At 42.0% G+C, this 26,156-nt stretch overlaps 1 protein-coding gene across 3 annotated transcripts in view; it reads right to left on the reverse strand.

The window, feature by feature from the left end:
• Positions 1-3,024: 3,024 nt before the first annotated feature.
• Positions 3,025-26,156, reverse strand: part of MAOB (monoamine oxidase B) — a 116,550-nt gene continuing 93,418 nt past the window's right edge. For 2 of the 3 annotated variants that reach the window (XM_037001517.2, XM_037001516.2), the window contains 10 exons: positions 22,231-22,372; positions 20,864-21,013; positions 19,759-19,918; positions 16,543-16,639; positions 15,456-15,509; positions 13,064-13,121; positions 9,887-9,984; positions 5,470-5,581; positions 4,919-4,981; positions 3,025-3,996 (listed from right to left, as the gene is read on the reverse strand). In XM_037001517.2, the coding sequence (XP_036857412.1) occupies positions 3,844-3,996; positions 4,919-4,981; positions 5,470-5,581; positions 9,887-9,984; positions 13,064-13,121; positions 15,456-15,509; positions 16,543-16,639; positions 19,759-19,918; positions 20,864-21,013; positions 22,231-22,372 (1,087 nt within the window). In that variant the 3' untranslated portion in view covers positions 3,025-3,843. Of the gene's footprint in view, positions 3,997-4,918; positions 4,995-5,469; positions 5,582-9,886; positions 9,985-13,063; positions 13,122-15,455; positions 15,510-16,542; positions 16,640-19,758; positions 19,919-20,863; positions 21,014-22,230; positions 22,373-26,156 lie in introns of all 3 variants that reach the window. The other variant, XM_037001518.2, reaches the window with a different exon arrangement.

Genomic DNA, 26,156 nt, shown 5'->3' on the forward strand with positions numbered 1-26,156 from the left:
GTCAAGTGACACAGCTGCCACTCTATTGTCACCCCTCAGGATGAGGCATCATTTCCCCTTTCCTCTATTTAGCCTGCCACCTTCTTAAGTCTTTTATCTTCACCACTACCACAGAAACGCTTTGGGTCACGCCAATGCATGGGCTGTTGGCCACTTGTACAGTACTCCCTTTGACTGAGGAATCAATCCTAGTCTAACTGACCAGGGAACTAGGATCACAAAAGCATGCGACCTACCTACAAGGATCCACTTCTGTAGTTCAAGGACCATTTATTTTTAAAAAGGAGACCACACTGGAGGACTTGTGCCGGGGGATGATCATCAAAAAGCCTCCACAGGGATCCGGACGATGCTGCGGTTGTGGCTGCATCCAGCCCACCGTCTCCTGGACTTGCCATAAGAAGGAGGAGGGAGATGTCTAGGCTGGCATGTGCATACAGTGAGACAACGAATTTGACTGGATCTGTACTGTTGGAACTCAACCAGGAGTTGGGAGGGGTGCAAGTTGTAGCACCCCAAAATCTCATGACTATAGACTATCTATGGTTAAAAGAACATATGGGATGTGAACAGATCCCAGAAATGGGCTGCTTTAATTTGTCTGATGGTTCAAGTACAGTTGGAAAATATCCATCATATCATAGATAAATTTTCACAAATGCCTAGGGTGCCTAAATGGTTTTCTTGGCTTCACTGGAGATGGCTGGTAATTATAGATTTGCTTGTTTATGTCACCGTATTCCTATTATGTTAATATGTGTGTGCAAATTAGTTAGTAGTTTAAAACCTATACATACTTAAGGTACTATACAAGAAGATATGTCAAAGAAATAATCAATCCTCCCAAGTTTCCTTCATATGCTACATCTATAGCTTTTCTTCTTCCTTCCTAATTACAACCCTTAAATAGAATTCGTGCCTCATATCGAATTTACCGAGTATCATAATTCCTCCAGGTGGTAAAGATACCTCGAGACAAGTGCTGGGCATAGAAGCCACAGGGCATAAATCTGCAAAGAAGTAAAAAGCTAACCTTTGCAAACAATATGGCTTCTCTCTCACTTACCAACTTTACATTTCCCTGTATGGCCCCGGAAGATGACTGGTTAGCCAGAGACGGGTAAGATTCCTCAAGGGAGGAACAACCTAAGACAGGCACAGTCGCAGGGGGGCCATCAGGTGAGAATTTGGGGATCAACAGAGGTGAGGCTCAGAACCTCACCCCCCCTGCTTTGAGAGAAATCTTCTGCATCCGTGGATGTCTTGCTGCCCTTGTCTAGCCTGGATTAATACTTAGTCCATAGGCACACACCTGATCATCTGATCATCTACATTTGCCTTCTTACAGCACTAAACTATGTTTTCTACCTTTATCTTGCATCTACCTACCACTTCAGCATTTTATTAAAAATAAAAATAATAATAATAATAGGAGAAATGTGGGATCAACATATAAATCAAGTACAAAAATCAAATGAATATTCATATTTGACCTGATGGTTTATAGGTCATATTGCATGATCAAAACCGAAAGTTTCTGTGATGAATGCCCTTGTACTGTTCACCATGTAAGAATTTATTCACTCTGTAAGAATTCGTTCACCATGTAAGAACTTGTTCGTTATGCTTCAGAAGATTGGAGACTGACGAGAATTAGGCTTGAGATGGATTAATGATTGTACATTGAGCATTGACCCCCCTATACTGAATTTTATTGTTGTTAACAACCATTTGATCAATAAATATGAGAGATGCCCTCTCAAAAAAAAATAAATAAATAAAAAATAAAAAAAAAAATAAAATAAAAAGGAGACCACAGGCATGGCAAGCACTCAGTGTTTCACAGACACCTCTCTGGCAGGAGACCTTACCACTAGATGGGGTTTACCCCAGTTGTCCAGGCTTGAAGATCTCAAATTGGGATGTACTCTTATAACTAAAATATCCACAACAGCATCACAACAGCATCTTGGGGGTTTTTCCCCCAAGATTCAGAATCTCTCCTTTGGACAAAACTTTTCAAAAAGCCCTATTGTACTTCTCTTTTAATTATATGTTGGACCCTATGTATACGATACTGCTTCAGCACCACCACACCCTCTCAGCCTGTCTTTGCCTTCCAGCCACTGCTGCAGTGACCGGCAACCAGGTGTATGAGTTACTGACAGCACCTTCCGCAGCAGGATTCTGATACATCTGCAACCCTGAAGTGTAGGGGAGTTAACCTTCCAGGGAAAACTCTGACCCATGTAACAGAAATACTCCCTTCTTTGGTTCTCAGACAATCCATTTGGAGGTGCATCCTGCACAGCTCATCAGAGGATCCCCAAAGGACTGAGTCCCAGTGGCCTAGAGCAGTGACCAATTTGATACCACACCATGGAATTGGCGTTCCCTCCTTCCCTGTCTCTCTCTTCCCAGTCCCACTCCTCCCCCCTGAGATCACCTCCCAAAGTGAACTAGCTGCATGAAAGCCCTTGCTTGAGGCTCTGCTTTTTGGGGAGGACCCAACCTATGATGGATTTAAAATGTATCTTGATAAAAACTGACCTTGGCAGCTTAGAGGTATGAGGACTTTGAAATGATGATACCATTTGAAAACTAGTTCAAATAGGATTTAATGGAGTGTGAAACTGTAGTTATAAATTAATGAGTGTACTTAGTAAAAAGCTTTGCACTGATAAGGAATATGAAAAGTCAACTGAAATATTATAATTATCTTAATGGTTAAAGCATCTTGTTTACTAGTATGTCAATTATTTTGACACTTTTTCTTGGGGAGGTGGTGAAAGCAAGGAGCTCCATTTTTTAACATCCTTAACATATCATTATAAATCATTTACCAAGTGCTCACACACGTGCCACCCATGATGGATGACACAATCAAAATGCGTATGCATTTCCTGGGCTTCAAGGAAATTTTTACTAAATGCTTTTAAGCCACAATGATGTGCCTAATACTGGATCTTGACTGATCTGTCAAAACCTTAAAAGTTGTTACTCAAAAAGAAAAGAAAACAGACATCTAGTCAATCAACTTTATTTTTAATTGCCCAAATGTGTCCTGACCTTTGTATCCAGATATAATGGAGGATACAAAAGGAAGAAAAGGCCAGATTCTTATTCTCAAAAAATTAAAATCACATTGCACAAGACAGTTAAGATTTAAGGATATATACTGAGTAGCATCTGAGTAGGACATAACAACTTAATACAGAATAAAGCCACAGAAGGGGACACCATCAGCAACTTTGGCAGGGAGTGGAGGAGGGTGATTGGAGCATACATCCTGGGAAATGGGAAAAGCAGTGAACCTGTGTTCTTGTCCCCAAAATATCAGTGGCTCATTCAATTTGCTCAACTCTAAAATAGAAGGTGAGGACTAGACCATCTCAAAGGCCTTCCAGCTATGCCAGTACAGGATTCTGAGGACAAATGCGGAGAACTGGAAAGATGAGGATGATACAGGTAAGAGGAAGGACAAGCACAAAGCCACAGAGGTGGGAAAAAACTAGTTTTCCGTGCATAAGCAAGGTGTGTTGTGGGACATCAAAGACCTTAAACAAGCCTGCTTACCTACCATAAAGATTCCAGGGGGAGTAAACTTGGAAATGGGCACAACAGAGTGCTAAGCCAGGTAAGGGATAAAAAGCAAGTGCCAGGTAAGGAGCGATAAGCAAGAAAGAGCTACTGTGTTTCCTGTGGTTGGAAGTCTGACTTCTCTTCAGTGGCACCATCTCATTCTACAATCTTCATGTCTTTGTGGAACTTTGTTGCAAACCCTTCCCCAAACCTATACACCGAGTAGAGTAATAAGAGGGTGCGTTTACAGATGCCATCTCTTTAGAATCTCACAAGTAGCCCCCTTTTATGGACCAGGAAGCCAAGAGCAGTTGCTGTTGCGATGGTGGTCAATCCAATCAGCCTCAGCAGGCCTGGCACGGAGGGCAAATGTCTCTCCAAAAAGGTCATGGTAATTGGCCGTGCGGGGACATCCTGGGTTTAGAGAATACTTAGTGTCAGTACAGGGCTTGGACACTTTGCTCCAGAAAGTCTGTATTTCCTCCAGTTCTCTGAATATGACCCACTCTTGCTAACCTCAAGACCATTACACATAACATTCCCTTTGCTCAGAGTACTTACCCTCATACCCCACTGGGCCTTTTGCTTGACTAGTTTTTGGCTCAGTCTATACCTCCCTTCCTTGGGGAGCCTTTCCTGTGCCTTCAGGCTAGGATGGCCCCATCTTTTTATACTCTCAGCAGGTGTTCTTCATCACACTTGAGCTTTCTGGTTATCATCTGTTCTCCTCACCACAGGCTGGGCTTCAGTAAAGCCCTGCCATACCCTTATCACAACAGCTGGTGTGGAGTAGGTGTGCGGTAAATCTTTGTTGAGTTGGATGAATCTGTGGTCCACTAGGCCCTCAGTCCTATCTCTAACAGAAGTGCTAAGGGAATGCTTTGGACTGGCTGGGGCTATTTGACTTCACACTTGATAGTGGAATAACTTTGACCCTTTTGACCCCTGTCCTCAACAATGCATTTCATTCTATCCTCTATGTGTCCTTCTTTCTGGTCAGGAAAAGTAATTTCCTTCCATTGTCTATCTGCTGTTGAGAATCACCAGGTTAGAGATTTATTCAACAGGCATTTATTCAGTTCTGAATATGTCTAGAACTCTCTGACCAAACGAACAGTATGTTTTTCTTGATAATATGCAATGGATGTGGCAGCTGCCAGTTTATCAAAGTTCTTCTAAATCTCTCACCTCTGCCCTAACCCATGGTATCTCTTTAAACATTGATGGGTTGAATCACTTAGAGAAAGGTATGTGAATATATACAAGTGTATTCTCTTTGCAAATAATTGTTGTTAGAAGAAAGGGATTTAAATTCATGAAATAAAATGTAACCTACCACAGACTCTGGTTCTGACTGCCAGATTTCATCCTCTGGGATCTTCCCCATGGCATGCAAGATCTGAAAAGAAAGACTATCTTGGCAAATAACAGAGTGACACCATTTCTCCTAATCTGCTTTTTAAAGTCTAATTGAATGTCTCTTGGGATCACCAGCAAAAATACCAGAGTAAAAGCCAACACGTCATCCACTCAACCTTTAAAAGGCTCCAAAAGGTCTAGTCTATGACAAAAGAGATTCCAGCCATTAGATTCACCATAAATTTTAGTTGTTGTGAACATGTCTTCATGGGGATGTTAGATTAGGTTATCTCACAAGTATAGCCACAGTGATCATTTGCCCTATGTGCTCTTTTTACCATGGGTGACATGATAGATACCTCCATTGTTACTTTGGGGCTAAGGTGTTCACTTCACCTGAAGCTACTGTTAAAGTGGTGTTCTTCCAATGGAGGTTACTGGGGAGTTTAGGATCTCAGACATCATTGACCTGCTTAGCAAGCCCATGAGTTGCCTCCTTCCCCCACAGCCCATGGCCTCAGGCCTTACCTCTCGGGCTGCTCTCTCCCCAGCCTCCACAGCCCCCTCCATGTAGCCACTCCAGTGTGTGGCAGTCTCGGTGCCTGCAAAATAAATCCTGTCCACTGGCTGGCGTAGAACCCTTGAAACAAAAGCACAGGGGTAAAATTGATCAGTCTCAGAAAGCCAGCGAAGAGTCTTCCCACAAAGACCAAGGCTGGTTGGTTTCCTCAGATTCTGAACATCAGGAGTACACCGGCAGTTTCGGAATGAGGTTCACAGGTTCCTCCAGCTCTTGCATGTTCCCTGTCACAGACAAAATGGCATAAAAGCCAGAGTCCACTTCTATACCAAGAGCTTCCAGGTATAGGGCCTGACATCAGTGGAGTATATATTTGCTTCACCTACATGAAGTGAGCGACTAAGTGAGCCCGGTCACATACTGCTCCTATTATGATTCACCAGCTCTGAGCAAGGTGACACATGCCCCCAGTTCCCTACCAGTGAACTTGATAAATCACTTCCTCTCACTGAGCTCCAGCTTCCTCATCTCTCAAAGGGTACGGCCCAATGATTTCTAAGACCTTTTTCATCAATAATGTAACAAATATGTGAGTCTCACTAAGGCTCCAAAACTACTATTCATTGAGCACTTACCTCTACCAGTGTTAAAGAGTTCTACTCCATTAAATTCTAACTGTTAACATTTGTTGGGTGCCAGGTCCTCTTCTAAGTGCATTAATCCTCATCAGTACCATTATTATCCCCATTTGGCTGATGAGAACATGGAGGTTCAGCCACTGTGGTGGACATTGTCATGCATAGCCCAGACCCTCCTCAAGAATGAGGGACTTATTCCCAGTCTCAGGGAGGGCTGTCAGCAGATGGCCTTGGATGTCAGTCTTCTTTGGAGATTGGCTCTGCTGAAGAAAATTGCCTCATTCATGATCATGCCTCTCTCCAGCAGCAGTTGCATCTGGTGGTGGATTGTCATGGGGCTATAAACACCTGACCCCTTGCTCCAACTTGCAGCAACTCCTAAACCCCAGAGAATAATACCCTAGCTTCAGAGCTCCCCGTGGGTCAGCTGAGACCTTCACTGCAACTGCATCACAGCCCAACTCTGCCCTCTGCCCACTCCTGTTTCCTTCCTCTCCACAGTTGCCGATACCAGGGGCTCTCCCTAGCACATATCCCGTATGCTAATCTTTGTGTCAGAATCTGCTTGGAGAATCTCACCAGCACCAAAGAGAAAGTAATTTGCTCTGTTGAGTGGCAGAGCTGGTATCTGAACTCAGGCCATCTCACTCCAGAGCCCACTGTCTTAACCACCTAGTTATATTTCCTCCCTCTTTTGAATTATTTTTTTAAATCTTTTTCAAGAACTTTATGACATAGCTACTATTGTCATTATCCCATTTTACACATGAGGAAACTGAGGCTTGGAGAAATGTGCAGCAGCTTACCAAGAGCCACACTTCTAGAAAACAGCAGAACTAGGATTTGAACTGAGTCTACCAGATGTCAAGGTCTACGCTTTTATCCTCTATGCTTTGCCTCCTGTATCGTCATATCTAGCTAACGAAGAATGTCCATATGCCACGAAAAGGGACAGAAGTGTCACAGCAACTGGCTTTAAGGGGGAAGTTTGTTGTTACCCTAACAAAAATACCATAAGGGAAGCATCACCAACATGTCATTATTTATCTTATCCCAGGTTTCCATTATATCAGGTAAGGGATGTGAATGTTCACTGCTAACAGCCCTGCTCTCAGTCACCATTGCACACCACCAAGCCTTTTATCAGAAAACCGAATTGGCTAGCTTGAATCGATGGCTGACCCTTATTGTAGCTGTCAAGAAAAAAAGGGGTAGAAAGTAGAAGAGAAGATATTATAGAGTATGAGAATACTGCTAATAATACTGGAGTAATCTGCAATGATCCAAATCCAGCATGGACGGGAGAGCCTAAGGGCATTAGGGAAGGGTTCCCTGCAGGAGAAGGTAAATTTGTTTTCTTGTCATCCATTAAACAATGCTGCTTTCACCATGTTTGCTTTTTTTCAGAGGGAACTAAACCCCAAACTGGAAACCTCTGGGAGGCCTGGCCAAATCCTAGAATGAACTATTAGAAGAGACAATAAGGCTTAGCGCATTAATCATGCTAACAAGCAGAATGTAAAAATGTTAACAACCAAGAATTTATTTCAAACAAAGAGATATTTTTTCCTCCACTTGTTGTGTGGAAATCTTTCCTTAGGGAAAGAAAAGTCCAGGAGCTAGAGAAGAAAAATTCCTGCCTCTTCCTTTGCAGGTGAGCGAACACACAGTGTATATTCACAAAAAAGGATATTTCCATGCATATTTCTCTTGACTTGGTGGAGCAAAACATTTCCTTATGTGTGTTGCTGCTTAATCACTGCAATCAGTTTTTCAGTATATCAAGAAGATAGTTCCTTTAGAAATATGTGTTTATTTCGTTACTAAAGTTGTGCTGTCAAAACTGCCCTCTGTTTTCCATCTGGAAACCAAACATGTTCTGTGTTCTTCCAGGGCCATGAACATAAAACTCCTTGTAGTATCCCAGTGAAGAGTTCCAGACCTGAAGGGTCAAGGGAAGCCCTGTGGGCAGACAGTCCCTGCTCAGGCTAGGAGTTATGTCACCAAATAGGCTATGCCTTAGTTTCTACCTGACAAATTGAAGCTAGCGATATGAAGCTTGACACATGTCCCTGGGAAAGAATAATGATGGAAATAGTGCTTTGTCTTGCTTCTCTCGTGTGGTCAGGGGCAGGCCAGTGTGGGTGAGTGTCCTTTTTGCTTTTCCCATCCCACTGCCCAAAAGACATTTTCCTGACACAGCTTACAGGACTGAGACTGAAACTTGCCACACCATGGCCAGAAATCTAATCACATCACAAAACCCAAAACAAAAGTAATGCTTTGATTGGCCTTTCTCTGTTGAAAGATCAAGTTTTATATTCCTGAATATGTTACATGAATCAAAGGATCCTATCTACCTCTCTGATGCTCCATTCCATCCTCAGTATCACCCAGAGTCTAGCCAGGCAGAGCTCTTCCCCAGGAACTTGTAGGATTCCAAACATCTGCTCGTACAGTCCCATCCACCTAGAGGGCAACCCCAGTAGCCTTTCTCTGCCTGCTGCAACCCTCAGGTGGTATGTGATTGTGAAGCTGGCTCAGATTTCTCTAGGTAAGGCCAGTCTGTCCCTCTCTGGGTTGCTATGGTATTTTTCTGCCCCTCTATTAGGGTGCTTACCACAGTGCATTAGAGCCAACTTCTTCCCATCCCCACCCAGCCTCCAGCACCGTCAGCTCCTTCACAGCAGAGGGCTTTGCTTGGTGTGGAAGCTTTCTACCCAGAACTTGGCAAATGGTTGGCACTTAGCCAATAAATGCTGAATGAAACAATTGCTCTTGGCATATTCTACACTCAGCATGTCTAAAAATTAACTTAATGACCCAGTAGCTAATCAGGTGGTGCCCTTTGGCCCCAGAATGTTCTTATTGAGGCTATTTTGCTCACCAAAGTCATTATGTAGCTTCTCACAAGCAGGTTGTAATCCTTCTTTCACCACTTCTCATGGACAAATCAATTAGCCATTTCCATTTGTTCATACCTCTTTTTACTGTATACCCTCAAGAGCCTTTGACTCACTACATTTCTTACTTTGTTTAGATTGCATTCTTGGCATTAAATTATTGCTTGGTTTACTATTACTATAATGACCGTAATAATTACTATTATTAATTCATGCCTTGTGGTTGTCATCAAATGCAATTAACCGAACATCAATGAGTCATAGTTCGACCCACAACACTGTGCATGATAAAATCCACTGAGCTGTACCCTTTAAATGGGTGAGTCATGTGGTATGCAAATTATATCTCAATAAAGATGTTAAAAAATAACTCATGTTTCATTAACATACTGGTTATTATCCCTTGTATGTTGCCATCCTGTCCTTTTTCGTACGCCTAAGAAAAGTAAGGATGACAAAGTTTGTTATTGATAGAATCAGGACCGGAACCCCAGCCTAGAACTTTTATAACACCGTTCCCATGTTGGCACTTGTACACTTCCATTTGAGGAAGGTTTATTGAGCTCTAAACTCAGTATAAAGCCACTTCTGACAGTGTAAATGAACCCCCTGACTAAATTCCCATTTCTATGCTGCAGCTTGTTTCGCTTATATTGATTGGGGTTGCTCCTTTGGAGGAACTAAGAGAGCAAGGCACCACCGTGATGCAGAACTAGAATGCCTTCATTCATGAGATTGACAAGACACAAAGAAAACTGAAGATTTCTTTTTTTTTTTTTTTTGTAGCATTTACTAGAAAAAAGGGAGAAGAGCAACATGAGCCTATTTAGGGTTTGGATTCAGATTCTGGGAATTTCAGTCAGAGCTTAGCACTTTTACTCTACCTTCCATATTGAGTCATGATCCCTGGGGGAAAGTAGGTCGTGTAGCAGCCTCCAGAATATTGTTCCTCACACCAGTTCTTCTCTTCATAGTGCACCGGCTGCAAGAGAGTGACAGAGGCTCAGAGGAGACTCAAAGGGAGCTATCTAGTCTCAAATCAATCAAACACAGTCCAGTAGGCCACCTATTAGAATTAGAGAAGGCTTCCAATATATGTCTGAAATGGATCCTTTTTATCCTGATGTTTTTAGAGATATGTCTTTGGACAAATGTCTTTAGTAATAAACTTCTAGAAAATTCTGACTTGAGAAGGTTTTCACTTGGTTCATTGATGTCTCAGGTACTGTTCATAAACTGCAATTGTCTAGTTACATTTTTAATTTGGTCTTACCCACTAAGAAGTTTTTAGTGCCTAATGGTTTCAAGACAAGTTTAAAAAATTATTTATGCTTACTGGAATGGTTGGAGCAGGAAAAAAAGCAGAAAAACATGTCTGTCAAGGAAAAGAATGACCAGATTCACATTTTCGGTGGAAGTGAAGTTTATTAAGGGAAGCTAGGGAGAATGAGTGAATAAGGAAGCTAAACAGAAAAAAAATATATCATGGGATATAGGCAGTTCTATTGATGGTGGAATGTGAAAACAACTATTGACTTGAAAAATTTGTTTTTGCCAAGGAGAGGCAAAATATTAGCTGACTAGATTTTGCAAAGCTCGGGATCTTTATTGAAAATAACTAAACATAAGTGTTAAGTATTATTTTGAAAAGAGAAAATCAACATGGCAAGTCTTAAGAGGAAGACATTAGTTTAAAAATAGATTTTGAAAAATATTTTGTTTCTAGAATTTGCCATCACATACGGGACTTTGGGGAGTCATTTGTAAGTCATCCTATTTACAAAGCACGAGGCCCTGTCTGAGGGGTGTTAACTGGCTCTAGGCCTCTAGTGGTGTGCCCAGGTCTCGTGTCCAGCCCTCTCCCCTCTCTGTGTCCCAGGGTGACCACCACTTCATGAGCACCCCTCTCTGGCTGTTCCCAGCCAATCAGAAGAAAGGTTGGACTTCACCTTTCACCTTTCCTTGCCCTCAGGGCTTGCTTCCTTCCAACCAATAGACACAAAAGCAAGAGCAAAGCAAATGGCCCTTCTATGTCAAGAGCAAAGATAGGACCAACTCATTTTCATCATCAAGGATTAATCCTCCACATTCTTCTTAGAAAAAGAGACTTTCCCACATTAACATGATCAACTTTTTTGGAACTTGAGATCACCTGCTTTCCTCTCCCACTGGGGTCCCCCAAACAACCATCTGACAGGTTGTTGGGGGAATCTCAGCTACACACTGTTTCAGCCTAGGAGTGTCTCCAAACATAACTTCAAAAAAGCTTGGGTATCTACCAGGACAAACTATCTTGAACAGCGTTTTCATAGCTAGTAACTTTTCATAGCTGTGAAATGAAGTTTTTTTAGTGTGCATATAATTTTGGTTTTACTACTTCACTCACACTGGCCTCGAGCTTAGAGGCTAGGCTTAATTTGCTAAATGGTCTATGAAAGCAAAAAATCAAACAAAGCACATTCCTCATTATAATGACATTTCTCTCCAAACCAACCAATTATTCTTGTTCATTGGCTGAGAAAGAACTCCCCAGATCCTCAAAAGCAAGTGTTTCACCTAGATCAAGTACAGGGAAACAAAATCTTGCTTTAAAAGCATGAACAAAAACGACAGATTCGAAAGCCACAACTTGACAATGAGGAGACAGGCCACTGCAAAGTTGAGCACGGTATTAGAGTAATAAGATTAAACCATGTAGCTGCTCAACTAGGTCACGGTGTTCATGGCAGAGATCTGGATTTAAGAGACTTAAATTAACAATTTCAACGTTCTCAGCCCCCTCATTAAATTTTTGTCATGCTTTTCACCGCTCATTTGTACGTTGATCTCCACTGTCTTCAACTGCTTTCTGGATAACTGGATTTAACAATTGCTTTCAAAAGATGATTTAATCCATGTCAAAACATTAAAAAACCAGCAGTTTGGTGAATGTCACAAGAGCACCAATTCATTGCTTTAAATATTGATTTGGGAGGCAGTGATGGTTACAAGCACATCAGGCCCTTCTGCCTGTCACCAAAAGCCTGGATCATGCTGCCTCCTTCCCCCTCCCCTTCCTGCCTTTAGCCACCTGGGTGGTGGGGGGACTACTTACTTAACTTGAAGATCACAATTTCCTCAGGCTACTTGCAAAGGTGTCTAGGAAACTCAGCTGACAGGGCTCATCCTAGCCAAGCAGTGTGTCTTCCCTGAGCCCCTACTGTTCCAGGGTAAAACAAGGCAAAGAGGGAAGTGTGGGAGAGGGGCAGGCCACCCTATTTACCCAACAGACAGTGGGGGTGGTGTGAGTGTTAGGGAATGCTTATATGCTAGTTTATGTATGCAAATGAGACTCTGCTCACTTTTATTTATTTTTTAATTGAAGTACAGTTGACATGTAATATTTATATTAGTTTCAGGTGTACAGCATAGTGACTCGATAATTATATATGTTCCAAATGCTCACCAGGATGCACGGAGTTAACCTGTGTCACTATACTAAGTTATTACGATTTATTAACCATATTGCCAATGCTGTGCTTTTCATCACCATGACGTGTTTATTCTATAACTGGAAGTTTGTACCTCTTGATCCCCTTCACATATTTTGCCCATCCCCTTACCCCTCCCCTCTGGCAGCCACCAGCTTGTTCTCTGCATTTATGGAGACTGTAGACCCTTTACAAGATCAACAGAGAAAGAGAAGCTCTTTTCATCCCTATCCAGGCTGCTAGGATCTAGAATCCCACTGCGGGTAGCAGAAGCTCCCCTCTTTTGTCCCTGACAGAGCTGGGAGCAGAGTGGCCCTATGCCTTGCTCCAGGAAGAGTAACAAACTGAGGGTCAAGCACAGTACCACATAAAATGCACAGAGCTGCAGGGCTCCTGGGCTGCTATTAGCACACCTGGGCCCCTACCCTTTGGGACAATGTATAAGTTGCCCAGGCCTCTGCAGACCCCTCCAGTAATACATCAGGGGAAACATGAGCTCCAGGGATCTCCTAGCAGAGCCCATCCCTGCTAGCCCCTTCAGAACAAAGCAAGATCTCTTTCCCTTCAGAAAGGGTTGGGAAGCAGCCTTACGTGCAAAGCTTCTTGGGAGCCGAGAACTGTTGCATAGAGCTCACAGAGTTTCTTCAACCTACGGGAGGAGGTGCAAAGAAGACAAGTGTAAAAAGGAATACAGGAAGGACGGGAAAGAAAAAATAGAAGAGGTACCTCTCTCCTCATTCAAAAAGATGCTCTATCACTTTCACTTGACATTTAATTTTAATTTTTCAAAGCAAGGTACTTTGGTTCCGTTTCAGATGTCTTAAATCTATGAGGTAACAAACAGTATGAAAGGAAATGCAGTGATGTGTGACCTGTATCCCTGGGAGCATCTGGCAATTTGTTCATTCAAGGAAACTGTGTACCTCTTAAGTGTCCATCAGTCTGCTGAGTACTAGAGATTCTGGGAGGACCCAGACATGATCCTCGCTCTCCCCCTTCTTCCGACACCTGGCCAGGAGGAAGTCGATGGTCAGAAAGGAGGGAGCTGGAAAAGCTTTCAATTTTGCTTCTGGCTCTTACATACTGTGAGGTCTTGAGCAGGTTACTTACATTCTCTGAGCTTTAGTTTTATCAACAAACTGGCATGATTTTTTCATTAATGATGTACAACAGTGTGAGCCCCAGATCAGCAACAGCAGCAGCATCCAAGAACTTGCTGGAAATGCAAATTCTCAGGCCCCACCCCAGACCTGCTGACTCTGAAACAGCCTTGGCAGCAACTGTATTTTCACAAACCTTCTAGATGATTCTCACTTTTGGGCACCACTGATACAAAGCATATAAAGTTGCCAGCCCAATAACTGGTGTATAATAAATGCTCAGTAAAAGGGTAATTTAGTTTCATGGGGGACTTGGATATAAGCCAATAGTCATAATTAGTTAATTAAGGTATGAGATTATAGTTACTTCAAGTCTTATTTTTACAGAACAATAATGCTAAAGGGGATCTTACAGATGGTTTACGGTTAGGCAATGATTTTCCTAAGTATTACCATTTTAAATGCAGGAGCTCTTTCTCAAAGAAAATGCCTAATTTCCACTCCCGCCTTTCCTCTCTTCCTTCTCCTCTCTCCTTCTTCCCTTTTATCCTTCCTCTCCCCATCTTCCTCCACCTCCCTCCCTCTCTTTCTTTCTCTCTCATTTTTTTCTTTTTTGTTTCTTTCTAATTTGTTTTTACATAACTGGAATACTTTGGTACAGGCAGAGCAATGGACAGAGTGAGCAAAGAAATAAAATTAAATTCAGAAATAGAACCAAATGCAAAAGGGAACTTAGAATCATAAACGTGGGCATTTTAAACCTATGTCGAAAACACAGATTATTCAATAAAATGGCACTGGGACAAATGGTTACCCATGAATGAAACCAAGTTGGACTCCCACATGACTTCTTACACCAAAATACATTTCAGAAGGATCAAAGATCTGTACTTCACAGAATGAAACCATTAAAGTAATGGGAAAATGGGTGATTTTGGAAACAATCTTGGAACAGAAAAGTCTTTTCTATGCATGCTAGACCATTCAGAAGCCATGCTTTTCAAAACTGATAAACTTAGCATCATAAAGAGTTAAAATTGTATTATAATATAAAATAAATAAGCCATGAATGTAATCGAAAGACCAATTGGGAAAACATTTGTTCCAGGCACTGGAGATACAGTAGTGAACCAGCCACACCAAACTTCCTACTTCATGGATCTTAATATTTTAGTAGGCAGCCTTTTTAAGTAAGTGGCCCAGTGATACCTCCATGCCCCTGCCAGGCACAGTGGTGGCAGGAGTCATGGAGGAACTGGCTAATGGAGGACAAGAAATGTGCCATAATGTAATTCAGGGGCTCTTAGCTGGCAAATATGTTATCAGTGCTGGTGTGGGATAAATAATTGGCAGTGGTGAATACTAACTGCTGAGAGAAATTGCCACCTCCGGAGGAACGCGTCCTTCTGTACCTGTAACCGGTAATTGTTAGGCCTCACTCATGCAGGATGTACTGTAGACTGCCCGACAATGCAGTCATTGGTCTACCTGGTTATCTCCTTCCCAAGTAAATTTTCAGCCCCTGGGCTGTATCCATTTTTGTATTCTCCATAGCTCCTTGCATGTATCTTATGTACAATGAACTGAATAAATAGTAATTTGCTTCTTAAGTTATCAGCCCTGTGCCTTCATACAAACCCACATAATTAACATGACAGACATATAGGATGGGGAGTACACATTATTATGAGGCCATTTTTAAATTAAAAAGTTAAGTTAAACCAAAAGACAGGTCAGCTGGCAGAAAAGAAGGTAAGGAGAAAGAAAAGAAGGGAAGGAGAAGGAAGGAAGGAGGAAGGAGAGGAAGGGAGAGAACAGCAGAGGAAGGAAGGAAGGAAGGAATGGAGGAAGGGAGGGAAGAAAGCATCCCTTCTTTTTCTTACCTTTCTTCTTTGGTAAGACGTGCCAGTTTCCTGGCTTTGTGAGCAAGGATAAATCTAAAACATACAAGTAAGAAAAGGGGGCAGATTAATTCATCCTGGCCTCATTTGTATCGCTACACATTGCCCAAAGTACAAGTCAAAAGTTAGCCAGAAGAAACAAGTTACGTACTAGCTCATTTTGTTCCATGTTTAACTATTTGTTACATTCCTAACACTGATGGGGACCTTCCAGCTTCAGGGATTTTCAGGGGTAAAAACAAATGACTGGCCATAGTTTCTGCCTAGGGTAATACTATGACTGACATACCTCCCTCCACATGGCTGGTGGCCAACAAGAATGAGCCCTTGGTCTCGAATGCTCACCAAAGGTCTGAGCCTTTCCAATTTCATCCACCTTGCTCTTCTGTTCTAACTCAAGATGGTGTCTCCCTACTACCCACCCTTCTAGAATCCACCTCCCATTCTAGCCCTATGATTGCCTTCAACTTAACAACTGACTTTGATTTCTCTGTTCTGACCCTGGCTTTCTCTGAAATAAACTTGTACATACCCTAGGGCCCATCTCAATTTTGGCTGCTCCAGGTAACCACCTGTCCGGGCCAGGTTCTGACCATCAAGACACTCTCAGTCCGTGCTGGTCTTCCCTGACAGGTGGAGGACTGGGCTGGCCATGGCTCCTCTCTAGTGGGCCTTGAAAAATCTCAGCATCCCAGTGGTTAAGTATCACTGATGCCTGCACAGCCTTCATAGAAGCTCTTTTAGTAAAACACCTAAGTCAGGTGTTTAGACAATGCTTTCACAGAAGATAGCTCACCAAAACACATTGACCCCCAGCACTAAATGGGAAGCAGAAAATTAACATAACAAATTTAAAAATGTTATTGGTATTCTACTTCCTTTCTAAATATTTATTCATTGGAACACATTATTTTTTTAAAAAGCAGTAAGGGCTTTTCTGCTGCCAGATTTGGAGAATAGTGCCCTTGGATAAAAAGTTATTTAACAGAGTTTGGGGCACATTTATTAATAGTAGGGTAATTCTGTGTCAACACTGAATAGCACCCATGCCACCATAATTGTGCCTTACCCCATTATGGCAGGATAGCTGCCATCGGGTTTGGTATCATCCAACGTGTAGGCAATTGGAGTGTCCTCTCCTTCGATAATCATGGTTCCACAGTAATCTTGGAGAACATGGAGAAAATGGAAGAAGATACTCATCACCCCATCAAATACCCACACAACTTCAATGTGAAGCCCACATTTTTCAACTTGGGAAGCCCCAAAGCCAAGTGCTCTAAATATATACAGGCAAACCAAACTGATGTCAAAAGGGTGAGAAACCAACAATTTCTGAAAAAAGCAAACTGTAAGTCCCTCTCTGCACAGAGTAAAGCAATGTGATGTTATGAATTAATGCAAGCCACCATTTAATGAAATGTTGTTCTCCTTGCCATTGCTACTTGAGTCCCCTATTTCCTCTTTCAGAAGAAATCAGATAAGACCCAAGATGTGTAAAAGAAATACTAGTTTATTCCTATAAAACAGAAAGGACTGAACATTCACATGTTATGAGGAGCCACTTCTTCTCTGTTAACTACTGCTTGATTTTCTGGAGACAGGGAAGAGAGGACTAGAATGTGCTGTGTCCAAAACCTTCATTTCAGACATGACCTCCAGAACAACTGAGGAATCAATTTCAACTCATTCTGGACAAAACTGCTTCTCTCCTTTCTCTCCTGAACAAAACAGATGCAATTTCGACAAAAGACTGCAATAGAGCAAGGTGGGAATTCCAGGGAAGAATCTGAAATGTTATAATGCTATCCCAATAGAGTATACTACTACTCCTGCTCCATCATTTACTTGCAAATTTGAGGCTGTCTGAACAAAAATTATGGTGCAGGACTGTAGAACAAATGTTGTATAGAAAATCCAGTAAGAGGGTTTCAAATGAGCAAGGAAGAACAGAAAAAGAACTTTGAGGTTAGGCACCACCCTCAACCTGTGTGTGAGCAGACACACATCTATAGGCCTTTATGTCCACCCTTGCTTCTCCCTCTCTCCTCCCCTGTCTGTGTCCACTGTGCACCCAGGAGAATCCATTTCCCAGTCAGCCACTGGATGGAGGGGCACATGCATGCCCGTCAGGTGTGCAGGAGAAGGAAAAACACTAAACGACACTAAAAAAAAAAAGTATTGCTTCCGTTATTTTAAATGTAAGGTGATGTAAATTAGATTTAAGGGAAAGTGCAAATGGTGTGGATGAGCAAAGGCAAGGGAGACTGAAACGATTCAAGGCATTAGTAACAGCCTGCCCCCTCCAGGTGCATGTGGATGGAGCAAGGGCTGAGGTGGGTGTGACAGCCCCCGCGGGGGTGCTCATGGTGAGCAGGACTGCACTGAGGATGACTTGGTGGCAGGCCCGCAAATTCACAGATTAATTTGACTGAGTCATCAGTTTATAAGCAGTCAGGAAGTGTGCGGTGCTTCCTGTATCAACATGCAAAGTCACCTTCTACTAAATAACCTAAAGCATACTGCCCTTATGAAACAAAACAAAGCAAACCAGGAAAAACAGATCTTGAATGGTTGATTGCTGAGTGCCTTCACTGTACTAGGCTGTTTGGGGCTGCAAAATCCACCCTCTTTATCTCATTAGTCATATTCCCTGAGGCTTTTTTGTGTTACTTGTTAATTACAGTATAGTCACATTTCATTCCCTTATAGAATCCTTCAAAAATTGTCATTGAGTTGCTTATCAGTGTAACAGGAATCATAGCGGATGTGAGTTTTGGAGCCAAACTCAAAGCGTTGTCAGACAATGATGAGTTTACACAACCGCCTTCCTGGATTTTCTGGGTTAAGGGAACGTGCCTTTGAATTCCCATGGCTTAGTATGATGCCCGTCAATCAGTGCTCAGGAGTGGTCAGTTGAAGAAATACACTAATATAATAACTCGAAAGAAATTGAAAATGCTTTGGTGAGGCCCTCCTGTCTAAATCATTTTTTACAGTGTTATTCGAGGCTCATTACCAACAAGGACCAAGTCAGACCCAGCTTCTCCTTGGGGGTGGAGAACTTGAGTTGTCCTTCTGATACTAGTACCTACCAACGAACTAGCCTGGCACATAGCAAGCCTAAGATAAGGGTTGGCAGACACAAATGAACAGTTATAGATTCTCTCCACACATAAAGGCATTCCAAATCATTAGAGAGAAATCTCCATGCCACAGTCCTAACCCCTACTTACTTATCACCAGCCAACTATCAAAAATGGGTGGCCTGAGTCATAAGAGGAAGCCAGCTCTCCCAGTGGGTCCTTGCACTGTCCTTCGCAAAGGGTAGATTACTTCCTCAGCCGAGGCACCAATCTAGTAATAGTTCTAAATAGGATTTCCAGCAATGGTGGAGAATTAGGAGGCTGCAAGGTGGCTGAAAAGGGGCCCATACAGGAAGAACCACCCTGAGGTACAACTGTGAACTTCCCCCATTTGCCTCCAGCACAGTCTTCTGACTTCTGCAGTCTTCCTCCTTTCAGTCCCTCCTTCCCTTTGCCCTCACTCCCAGGTACTGACTGTTCTTACATGGCCTCCTTTTGGAAGAAAAGTCAATGTGAACAGAGTCCATGTGATAAGACTCTAGCATGGTGCTGTCTAATACAGTAGCCATGGGTATGGCTTTTCAACATTTGAATTTAAAGCAGTTAAAATGAAATAAAACTGAAAAATTGGGTTCCTTGATCTTGCTAGCTACATTTCAAGTGTTCGATACCCACAGCGGGCTAGTGGCTGCCATACTGGATGGAGAGGCTCTAGAATATTCCCATTGTTGCAGAATCTAGTACTTTAGCAGGCATCCCCACAATTCTCTCCCTGGAGAACAGCACACTTATTGAATATATATGTATAATAAATGAACTTCATTTAATACAGGAGAATCTGAACACTATTGGGAGACTGCCTGGAAATTTTCAGAATCCCTACCTTTGTGCATGGCTCTATTAACCCATACTTTTAAAAATTGTATTAGCAAAAATACTAATAACCTCTTTTCACAAGTTTTTGTGGCAGGATTCAATAAACTTTATACTGAATTATAAAAAGACTTGGTCACATTCCAATGGAAGTTAATTCCATGGGTTTGTGCCAATGCGTTTAATTTTCTAGACCTGTACTTAGAACCTAGACTAATGTTTCATGTGCAGTAGTCTAATAAAAAGTTACAAACAAATCAGTGTCTTTGCACCAAGCTTCTTGGACCTTCTTCTCCCAAAGGCCCTTATCTAAGGAAAGTACTCACCCTTCTTCCTCCAGAAGGGCTCTTTATAATAAACCATACACTTAATGACTGAACCCAAAGGCACACGAGTAATCAGCTGGTTTCTCAACATTGGCATAGGGGGATTGAAATGAATCTTCATGCCCAGAACAGGAGGAATAGCGCTAATCACATACTTAGCCTGGAAGGAAAATAACATGGTTAAACATGGTTGGTGGATTGGGTTTTTTCCCCTCATTTTATGCTTGTCCCGCTTCAAGTCTCTTCTTAACAGAGAAACTGGGAGAACTGTGATAAAACCAGATTTAGCCCATATTGTTCCCTTGTTCATAACCTCCAGTGGAGATGGAGTCAAAATCAAGTTCCTTAGACTCACCTCCAAGGCCACGCATGAAACAGACCTATGTAACAACTCTGATCTCATCTCCTGTTACTCTTCCCCTCACGAGTCTTAATTCTGCCATTCTGACCACTTCATTGTTCCTTCATCATGTCAGGCTTGCTCCTACCTCAGGGCCTTTGCACTGGCTGTTTGGTTTACCTGGAATGTTTTGACCCGAGAGCCACATGGTTCAACCCCTCATCTCTTTTGGTTCTGTGCTCAAATATCACCTTCTTTGATGACCTTATTAAAACTTGCATGACCAATCCTTCCGTCCCACCTCCTGGCACACCCTCTTCCCCTCCCCTGCTTGATTTTTTCCACAATACTTATCACTGCATAGCATACTCTATATTTTAAAGATACATTTGATTAGGCCTTTCTCCTTCACTAAAATATAAGCCACAAGAGGACAGAGAATTTTATCTGTTCTGTTCACTGCTCTGTTCCCAACTTTTAGAATAATGCCAGGCACATCAGAGTCACCTGATATTTATTAAGTAAATATTTCCATTGGATTTCTAATTATAGAGGAGTCCAATACAGGTTGATAATACATGTTTGTATAAATCTTCCCCCACCCTCAATATTGTGATTCTCTTTTCCTTTCTTTCAGATCGAGGTAGCTTTTTTACTTTTGGTAAAGGGATTATCTATGAAATCTGGAACATTCTCAGCTTTATTTAAGCTCTGGTTATCTATGGAATGCTGGCTTCTTTTCCATAGTTTAAGGCTCTTGGTTACCTCATACACTTCATGGTTTAGGGTTTCCACAAGGACATTTTCTCCCGTCTGGTCAATGTGGGTCACAGGCCTCTCCAGCTTCACTCGGTCCCCGAGAAGTTCCATTATCCGCTCGCATACTTGACCAGATCCGCCCACAAATTTCCTCTCCTGAAAAGAAAAAAGGACTCAAGAGGTGGGCAGGAAATTTAGAAACAAGCATCAGTTGTCAAGTTGCTGGTTTTCTCACGTATCTTTATGTGAGATGTATAAAATTCCATTTTGCTGTTCTGAATAGTATTTTTAACCATTGTTTCCTCCTAGGCTTTCTAACAAGGTGATTGTTAGGCTATGCTCTTGCACATTCCCAGCCTCCAACCTCAGCTGCACATCCTCAGCCTGACCCTCCTGTCCCACTTGCCCAGCCACTAGCCCCCTGCATCCTTTGGTTGGGTTGCTGGGTCCAGTGAAATTCTGCTTACAGCTCGGCCACCACTTGCCTGAGCTCACCTAAGCTTGCTTTCCCCCTTGTTACTCAGCCTTAGAACCTCATGGCCCCCCACCTCCAGGCCAGCCTATTCTCTGCTGCAGGCTGCCCAACTCACCCCAGGTCAGAAGCCTGCTGCTTCTGTGGCCAACAAAGTCACTTCACCTCACTGCCCCAATCTGTCCTGTCCCAAGCCCTGCTGACACTCCTGAATGTTCTGCATGGTTGTGCACACAGTTGAGTTGACTGCCTTCTCCTAAATTTTTAGTTCAGTTAACTTTTTTAAAGACTATTTCAAATGGGTCTGGGAAGAAGAAGGAAAAGGAGAAAAAGAAAGAGAAGAGGGAGAGGAAGAAGAGAAGGAGGAAAGAAGAAGGAGGGGCATAAGGAGGAAGAGGAGGAAAGAGGAAAAGAGAATAACTGCTAAACAGATTATCTAAGAACTCTAATCCACTCCCTACTGTGCCTAGCACGGTGCTTTATATAGTGCTGGGCCCAGGAAGGAGGGAATGAATGAATGAATTCCACGTGGGGTGTGTGTACATTTTAAATTGAACACGCATTTCTGACTTTTGTTTCTGAGCTTTCTGAGAAGTGCTCAAGCTATGTTTATTAGATGGTCTCCAACGAACTTACCAAATAATAATAAGGTATATATCCAAATGTAAAATTGCAAATGTACACAAAGAGAGATAAGACTAATCATACAATTACATTGGCTGCTGGGTTCTCACACTGGGGACCTAACAAGGGACTGTCCCTTACAAAAGCCACTTTGGGCTACCATGATAAAGTTCTAAAGGCCACAAACCAGCCCCCTGCTTCATGTGTTCATGATTGAAGGATGATGCATTTAGGCAGGGATGTTTTCTATGGAAATGGTGGAGGGATGGCTGCATACCTGCCCTCCATTGGTCGTTGAGATGATCCTGGTTGTACCCCCACACTGCTTCACATACCACAGGAACCAGAGAGCGGAGACCTCATGGGTCTCCGCAGTGACACACAGGTTCACAAAGAGAGAGGCAAACTGCTTCACAGATCTGTGCAGGAAGAAACAAGAGAAAAATTGGCAAGTGCAGGAGGGCATGTTCATTCTCTAGAAATTATTCAAACAATAAATTTACTTGGCCAAGTTTTGCACAATTTGGCAAGTTGCAGAGAATTGTCACTAGAATCTAGTATTATAAAATCAGAGCTTACAGGAATATGAGATTTACTTTCCCCTTAACCAAAGCACTTTATTCTGTGTTTTCCTTATTCTTGTGTTCCTTATTTTGCACTGTCATGATTTCTCCCCACACACCTGATACTCTTCTAGTGATTCCCATCTCTGTAAAAGGTATTACCATTTGCCCAGTTGCTCAGGGGCAACACTCTAGAAATCAGTCTAAATTTTTTTTTTCTATTACTCTCCCCCCATCCAATCCATCAGGAAGTCCTGCTGTCTCTCCCACATCACTCCACTTTCATCACCACTAATTTAGCATCATCCCTTGCCAGGAGTATTGCAATTATTTCCTCTCAACGGGTCTCTTTGCCTCCACTCATCTTCCCCTAGTATCTACTCACTACACTCAAAGCCAGAAACTTTTTTCCCGCTCCCACCTTCGTGCTCTTTCTAAAGTGTAAATCAAATCATGTCATTCCCAGGCTTAAAACCTCCCAGGGGCATCCCATCAGAACCACAATAAGATTTAGATCTTAGGGCTTCCAAAGCCCTAAGTGTTCTAGCCCATGCCTATATTTTATCCTGTACTCTGTCCACTTATTCTAATGTCTTCCCTGAAGGATGAACTCCTATATGTCTATAAAAATGAGCACCAGCTTCCATATTGTCAGTACGCTGGCATTCTCAATCATTTTACCAGAGTACAGTACCTTTAAAACTCTTTGCACTGTCTTAAATTATCTTGATTATTGGTTTATTATTTTCTATTGCTGTCTCCCTCACTATAATATCAACTAATGAGAGCAGAGGTCTTAACTTTCTTGATCACTAAAGCCAGTGTCCCCTTTAATAAAATAGCATTTTTGGCACAAAGTATCTCTGGCACATAGTAAGCACTCAACTATTGGACAACTGAATGAATGAATGGCTGATGAAAAATATCAATTGAACCTTATTTTTAAATTATCCACAATGTGCAAAGGATATGCTAGGTGCTGTTACCAAACACAGCATTAGTCACAGTTACCTATTTGGTTATTTTGCTGCCTACTGAAAGGCAAGCTAAAATCAGGATGAGGGGAAAAGGCGATTAACAGAGCATATAGGCAAACTCTTGCTTGGGGTTGGCAGGTTAGTGGTGAAAGGTTATATCCAATCTGGAGGCACACTAGACAGTGAATAGTCTCATGCCATTCCAATGACTTGGTTATCTCTAACACATCCTAAAATTCACCAGTAGTAATGTGTATTTAGGCATATCTTTAATAAAGACCAGTTTCCCTTTCAACTTAGTTTGCATGATGTTCATCTGGTTATACCTGAGGCAGGGTTTGCCACCCAGTAGTGCTGACAATAGATAGAATAAATAACACTATCTTCCATTTATTGAACTCTGTCAAACTCTGTGGTTTCTAAACCTATTATCTTATTGAATTATCATAACAACTCTATGAAAGAGTTATGTTATTTTTCCCCAGCCTGAACACTTTGAGTCTCAGAGAGGTTAGTAATATGTAAGTACACAGCTCTCTGAATGGTACAACTTCAAACCAGATCATACCTGATTCAAACCTCATGCTTTTTTTTTTGTAGGTTTTTTTTGTTTTGTTCTGTTTTTTTTTTAAGACCATTATGTTTACTAGGCTCTCCCCTACCCCAAGTCCCCCCCCACAACCCCATTACAGTCACTGTCCGTCAGCATAGTAAGATGTTGTAGAATCACTACTTGTCTTCTCTGTGTTGCAAAGCCCTCTCCTTTCCCCCACCCCCCACATTATACATGCTAATCATAATACCCCCTTTCTTCTTCCCTGCCCTTATCCCTCCCTACCCTCCCATTCTCCCCAGTCTCTTTCCCTTTGGTAATTGTTAGTCCATTCTTGGGTTCTGTGATTCTGCTGCTGTTTTGTTCCTTCAGTTTTTCTTTTGTTCTTATACTCCACAGATGAGTGAAATCATTTGGTATTTGTTTTTCTCTGCTTGGCTTATTTCACTGAGCATAATACCCTCTAGCTCCATCCATGTTGTTGCAAATGGTAGGATTTGTTTTCTTCTTATGGCTGAATAATATTCCATTATGTATATGTACCACTTCTTCTTTATCCATTCATCTACTGATGGACACTTAGGTTGCTTCCATTTCTTGGCTATTGTAAATAGTGCTGCGATAAACATAGGGCTGCATCTGTCTTTTTCAAACTGCAGTGCTGCATCCTTAGGGTAAATTTCTAGAAGTGGAATTCCTGGGTCAAATGGTAAGTCTATTTTGAGCATTTTGAGGAACCTCTATATTGCTTTCCACAATGGTTGAACTAATTTACATTCCCACCAGCAGTGTAGGAGGGTTCCCCTTTCTCCACAACCTCGCCAACATTTGTTGTTGTTTGTCTTTTGGATGGTGGCCATCCTTACTGGTGTGAGGTGATGTCTCATTGTGGTTTTAATTTGCATTTATCTGATAACTAGCAATGTGGAGCATCTTTTCATGTGTCTGTTGGCCATCTGAATTTCTTCTTTGGAGAACTGTCTGTTCAGCTCCCCTGCCCATTTTTTAATTGGATTATTTGCTTTTTCTTTGTTGAGGAGCGTGAGCTCTTTATATATTTTGGATGTCAAGCCTTTATCGGATCTGTCATTCATGAAAATATTCTCCCATACTGGAGGGTACCTTTTTGTTCTATTGATGGTGTCCTTTGCTGTACAGAAGCTTTTCAGCTTGATATAGTCCCACTGGTTCATTTTTGCTTTTGTTTCCCTTGCCTGGGGAGATATGTTCATGAAGAAGTCACTCATGTTTATGTCCAAGAGATTTCTGTCTATGTTTTTTTCTAAGAGTTTTATGGTTTCATGACTTACATTCAGGTCTTTGATCCATTTCGAATTTACTTTTGTGTATGGGGTTAGACAGTGATCCAGAAACCTCATGCTTTTTAATACTCAAAATGCCTTGTAAATGGTCTGCTAACAACCCTGAGAGTGCAAATACTCACCTAGGGACTCCTCTCTACTCTAGCATACCTTGACTCTGGAAGTTTGTTGAATCACACCTCCCACATACCAGTTACTGACAATGTTTGCAGCCATAACAACCTGACAGCACTTTTGTGATGGTCCTCATCATTTAGTCTGCAAATAGCATAATGTATCTGTTGAAGTGACTTAGACTTAGTTTTGCAAGATTTCTTGTGATACTGAAGGGATGGAAATTGCTGACATGTGCTGTCTTTGCAGAGGCCGTCTGCAACATCTCTCTAAATCAAATATCTGGACACTGGGTTAAAACACTGCTTCCAAATGAAAATATCCTCTGCTGTTTCCTGATGTCCTATTTCTTTTGTTCCTTATTTTATAGGGGAATTAGGGTGGCATAAGGTAAAGGGATAATAAATAATAAATAATAAATAACTAAAACTTAACATTGGCCCAGATTGACAGCCAATACTAGACATAAAAATATTGCTGCAATTCTCATTGTTACTGTTGCCAAATGGGTGGGAAAGAAAGAATCCTGGTTTGAAATGGAGGGAGATCAAAAAGTAATTCTCTCTGGAGGGCCAGGCCAGGTCTAAGCCTTTATTTAATTTACCCAGGGTGCTTTAGTGAGAAAAATGGGAAGAACAGTATCTGAAGGGTGGAAGGTCAAAGAAGCTAGTGCA

Source organism: Manis javanica, chromosome X, assembly GCF_040802235.1.
Source record: "Manis javanica isolate MJ-LG chromosome X, MJ_LKY, whole genome shotgun sequence".
NCBI classification, from domain to species: Eukaryota; Metazoa; Chordata; class Mammalia; order Pholidota; family Manidae; genus Manis; species Manis javanica.